The sequence below is a fragment of the Varanus komodoensis genome, unplaced genomic scaffold, assembly GCF_004798865.1.
Source record: "Varanus komodoensis strain SLA01 unplaced genomic scaffold, ASM479886v1 scaffold1937, whole genome shotgun sequence".
NCBI lineage: Eukaryota > Metazoa > Chordata > Lepidosauria > Squamata > Varanidae > Varanus > Varanus komodoensis.
Window position 1 is genome coordinate 762 of NW_025335559.1, and position 5,105 is coordinate 5,866.

The 5,105-nt window shown below is 50.2% G+C and overlaps 1 protein-coding gene across 1 annotated transcript in view; it reads right to left on the reverse strand.

The window, feature by feature from the left end:
• Window positions 1-1,862: 1,862 nt before the first annotated feature.
• LOC123022474 (sulfotransferase 2B1-like) overlaps window positions 1,863-5,105 on the reverse strand; it is a gene marked incomplete at its 3' end in the record, with an annotated part of 6,081 nt that continues 2,838 nt past the window's right edge. Inside the window, exons 2-4 of the mRNA XM_044428172.1 lie at window positions 5,069-5,101; window positions 2,503-2,597; window positions 1,863-2,043 (exon numbers count right to left, since the gene is read on the reverse strand). Of these exons, the coding sequence (XP_044284107.1) occupies window positions 1,863-2,043; window positions 2,503-2,597; window positions 5,069-5,101 (309 nt within the window). The remainder of the gene's footprint in view (window positions 2,044-2,502; window positions 2,598-5,068; window positions 5,102-5,105) is intronic.

Genomic DNA, 5,105 nt, shown 5'->3' on the forward strand with positions numbered 1-5,105 from the left:
GAAAGGAATTAAAGAGCCTCTTGATGCAGGAGAAGGAGGAGAGCACAAAAGTTGGCTTGAAACTCAACATTAAGAAAACTAAGATCATGGCACCCGGTCCTCTCACTTCCTGGCAAATAGATGGGGAAGAAATGGAGGTAGTGACAGATTTTATTTTCCTAGGCTTCAAGATCACCGCAGACGGGGACTGCAGCCAAGCAATTAAAAGACACTTGCTCCTGGGGAGGAAAGTTATGGCAAATCTAGACAGCATTCTAAAAAGCAGAGACATCACCCTGCCAACAAAAGTGCGTATAGTCAAGGCTATGGTTTTCCCAGTTGCAATGTATGGCTGTGAAAGCTGGACCATAAGGAAGGCTGAGCGCAAAAGGATTGAGGCCTTTGAATTGTGGTGCTGGAGGAGACTCCTCCGAGTCCCTTGGACCACAAGGCGATCAAACCGATCAGTCCTAGGGGAGATCAATCCTGACTGCTCTTTAGAAGTCCAGATCCTGAAGATGAAACTCAAATACTTTGGCCACCTAGTGAGAAGGAAGGACTCCCTGGACAAGAGCCTAATGCTGGGAACGATAGATGGCAAAAGAAGAAGGGGACGGCAGAGGATGAGGTGGCTAGATGGAGTCACTGAAGCAGTTGGTGTGAGCACAGGTGGACTCCGGGAGATGGTGGAGGACAGGAAGGCCTGGAAGAATGTTGTCCAGGGGGTTGCAATGGGTCGGACATGACTTCACGACTAACAACAACAACAACAACATCAAGAGAAGTTGTGGGGTGTGGACATGACTTCCCCATGGGACTGAAGTAGGCCAGGCCTTTCCTTCCGCTGACTTCTTTTAAAGAATCTTATCTTTCCTATGGTGCAAGTCCCTTCTACTCATTAAACAGCTGTTTTTACCTGGGAACTTTTACATCTTGTGATGTGATCAACAGCTGTAGTAACTGCATGTTTCAAAGAACACAGGGCTGCAGGTATTATCTCATCTAAACTTTTGTAAAACTGCCCAGCTACTTCATATTTTTATTCTAGAATAGGCCACAGGTGAAACATGGAGAATGCCATGGACTAAAATAGCATCCCTTCTAATACTTGTTCAACATTAAATTGATTTCCTTTTCTGCTATTGGAGTGCCAATTGCTTAGCAGGATTTGTCTGTTCTGAATCCACATGGTGAAACTGACCATCTTGCAGAGTGTCTAGATCTCTGAAAGGTGGCTACCAGAATTCTGGAGCTGGACATCTGTGTTTCTAATTGACTTAGAACATTTTGGTCCCTTGCCAGACCTCCCACTTTTGGATGGTGGAGGACAGCTTGGGGCAATGGCCTATTATGGACCTGCACAGGGCAGGGTGAGGGCATTGCCCCGTATTTTACATTTAGAACTTGAGTGTCATGCATGGGTGGGCAAGCCATTTGCAGCTTAACACTGTGTTAAAAATCCAGTGCTCGTGCTTCAGGACTTTGAGAACAAAAGAGATTTTCTCCATTTCACTTCAAACAGAGTTTGGAACACCACAAGAGAGCGGGAAACATCAGTGTGGAGCAGGCCCAGAGTGACTCCCCTTTGAGTAACCTTCATCCTGCATTGTACAAGGTCTGAGTGAGCAGCACGCAGGGAACAGCCAAGGAGTGCTGAGACCGGTGCAGATCATGTGCCATGCGCAGCACCTCCTTGGCAGATCTGTATCCTGCAGGCCTGATGGAAAACAGTGTCCTCTCGGGGCTGCCAGTAGCCTCCTGTGGAGCCCAACATGGGGATGCTGAAGCTCCCCTCTTCCACAGCACAGTGCCCCACCTTTCAGCCCACCTGCCTCTTTCCTCCCAACCCCTTTTCTGCCTATCAAGGAAGCTCTACTTTTTACCTTTCCTCAATAGAGACCCTTTTGTTTGTTCAAAAAGTTCCTCTGGCAACTGGGAGGGCTGCAACATTTCACTGTCCTTCATCTTCTGGAAGGAGGCATTTTCCACCACAGAATCAAGCTGCTGACAGGTCAGCTCCTTACCGAGGAAGTGGCAGATCTTCTGCACGGTGCCCCGCATGTCCTGGGGAGATGACAGCAAATTGCCAGGATGAGTAGATGCATTCTCAGTGTGTGGAGAATCAGCAACAGAGAAGGGGGATGCCATGTGATGGGTACACTTGGCACATTATTTTGTTGTCTTCCCGGCAATTCCAGGGCAGAGCAGCCATGAGGACAAGAGAAGGATTCTTGCCCCAGCTTCTCAGTCAAAGCACTGCCAGCCATCTTTTCCCAGGACGCACCTTAGCCAGCACAACGCCCAGTGAACACACAACATTAAAGGTCCCCTTCCTTGCACAAGGAAACAAATGGGGAGAACAACTACTCAGCTTTGGGAAAGGCCTGCATATATGAGAAGCTCTCCTTAACTGNTTCTCCTTAATTGCTGTGTCTTCATTGAAAATAAATGCAGGGAACGATCCCTTTGCTGCTCAGAAAGGTATCTACTGGTACTTGAATATACGGAAAGTTCAAGCCATACCTGCTGGAGCTCTTCGTAAGAGACAAAGTAGACATTGGGTCTGTCCTTTACTCCAATCCAGCTTTTCACATGGTCGAACCAGGAACCGAACAGCACTGCAAGAGCAAAGCCAAGACACAAGAGTAAGCCGCTGAGAGGATGCAGGTGGTTCTGGGACAGGAGGTTTGAAGTCCCTGCCCACAGTGGGGACGGGCAAGATGAACCACAGCAGTGCAAAGGAGGAACCACCCTTCAAGCTCCCCACGTTTCTCAGCTAGTCCCACACTCCTCTGATGGGGATCCATTCATGGGAAGGTCCCCACATCTGTCCCCCTTGAGTAATGAGGGATGTACTTGCCATGCAGGACAGCTGTTTAAAGAAACCCCTGGACAACAGGAGAGGAATCAGAGCGTGGGCAGAAAAATAGCCCGTCCTTGCATGAGGACAGCACTCAGAGCAGAAGAATAAAAGCTGGTAGAGCAGAAAAGGAGGCCATCTTTTGGGGAAGGTTGGGAGAAATCAGGGAAGCACTGGGCCAATGTGCATGAGGCATATCCTGGCATCCTGGTAAGGAACAACCGAATGTTCTTCAGCATCGCTGCTCCTCTGCGGTTTCTTCCATCATACAAACCCAGCGCCGTGGCTTCCACAGTGCTCATATGCAGCTCCCATGGAGTCCCTGGGAAGAGCGGCGGCGGCTGTGTGACCTGCTCCAGCCATCCAACCGCGAACTGAATTTCAGGCATGGCGGCTGAAGCAAGAGCGGGACCTGCAGAGGGGCTGAGCAGGCAAGGCGGAGACCATGATTTTGAGGAAGCCAGTTGGTTTTCCGTCTAATGGGATACTGTGAAACATAGCAACCCCACAGAGGTGCTTGGGTTCTGTGAACTCAGCCAGGGAGTGAGTTTGTTTTGGGACTGTTTGTAGGTGTGAGCTTGTATGTGTGTGTGTGTGTGAGAGAGAGAGAGAGAGAGAGAGAGAGAGAGAGAATTTCCTGTCTGAGAAAGTGGAGATGCAGCAGCTTCAGGATCAAGCTGTGTGCTGCTTTTCACTCATGGTGGGAATGTCACTGGATTCTGGGCAGAGCCGTGGCTGTTTCTTGGACACACAAAAGCGCCTTCACACAAGCTTCTGCACGCAGAGTACGGCAAGCTTGGCTCACCTGTGTCTGCCCCAGAGAATGCGGGAAGAGCTGAAGCCCTCCCAGATGCCCTGCTGCAAGCATCTGCTTTTGCCTCATAGAAAGGTAACTCGTCTGCGCAGTGGCTGTCGGGAACATGCAGGTATGTGAGGGGGAGCCATGCAGAGGTGGGTCATGACCTTTTCTCCCCTGCTGTCATGCCTGACGGCTCAACAGAGATGCCGACTCGCAAGGAAGAGCCAAATGTTCACAATGAGAATCAGACATTGGAACAAGGGGTCTTATACTTGGGGCCCAGTGACCAAACGGCCCCTCTGGGACCGCTGAGCAAATAGACACCCTACAACATAATGATGAGGCTTCTCCTCATCCTGACTCTGAGGTGGTTGTCCCCCCCCCCCCCCCGCTGCCTCCTGACTCTGAATCTGCTGGGCAGAGTCCAAGAGATCAAGAAGACCTAACGGTGAATTTGGCAGACACCCAATGTAGGAGGAGTTTACAGTGGCCGGCCGCTGTGTGAGTTAATTGGAGGTGTGAGTTATGACCTCACGACATCTGCAGTTGAGGGCACCATGAGTCCCAGTGGAGCAATCCTCAGGGAACCAAGATTCTAGGCTGGGCATCCACATGGTAGGCATGTCATGAGCAGAGGCCACTGGAGATCAGGGTCAGAGGAGATGGCCCAGGATGCCCCTTTGGATTCTCTCAGTTTCTTTCTATTAGCGTGGTTCTCTGTATTGCTGCTATCTGGAGGGGGGCATAAGCTGTATCTTCTCCTAACTTGCTCCAGCTTTCCAGGCTCCACTTCCTCCTGTTGTGCTCAGGATGATGTGGCTGTTCTTTCTGACTTTTCTGTCCTGTTCAGAAGCAGTGTGGATTTCCCCCACTATGCAAGCACTCAAGCACACACAGAGAGATCAAAACAGCCTGCTTTGCACTCTTGAGTGTAGAACTTGTTCACCCAATGCCCTCTTTGTCTCAGAGGGGCAGCTGGTTGCAGGGACTCGAAAGACTGCTCCCCCTCCAGGGAGTCCTTCATCCCACCTCTGGTGGGCCACCTGCTGCCCCAGCGGGAAACGCTTCGTGCTGCTCTCTCCTCTAATATGAGGAGACACGGGACAGACCCTTGCACACAGTCTTGTGACCTTGGGTGCAGAAGGACTTAAATAGATACCTTATAAATATACGGATGGACAGAAAGACATATGGACAGACAGACAGACAGACCACAAGGCCACTTTCACAACTCTGACAAATGCACCATTCCATGGATTCCATCAAGAAAGTCAGGAGATTACAAGGAAAAGAATCTCTGCAGTGTGCTTATAGCTAGAAATCTCTACTGCAGTCTTCTCTTTCTGGCTACAAGATTGGAGTGGAGTGAGATGCTTCAGTGGCCATCAAAGTGGCCCACTGTGACCGCAGCAGAAGACATCCATCCTTACCATTTCCACTCAGGAACTCCTCCAGGAACTCTCCCCA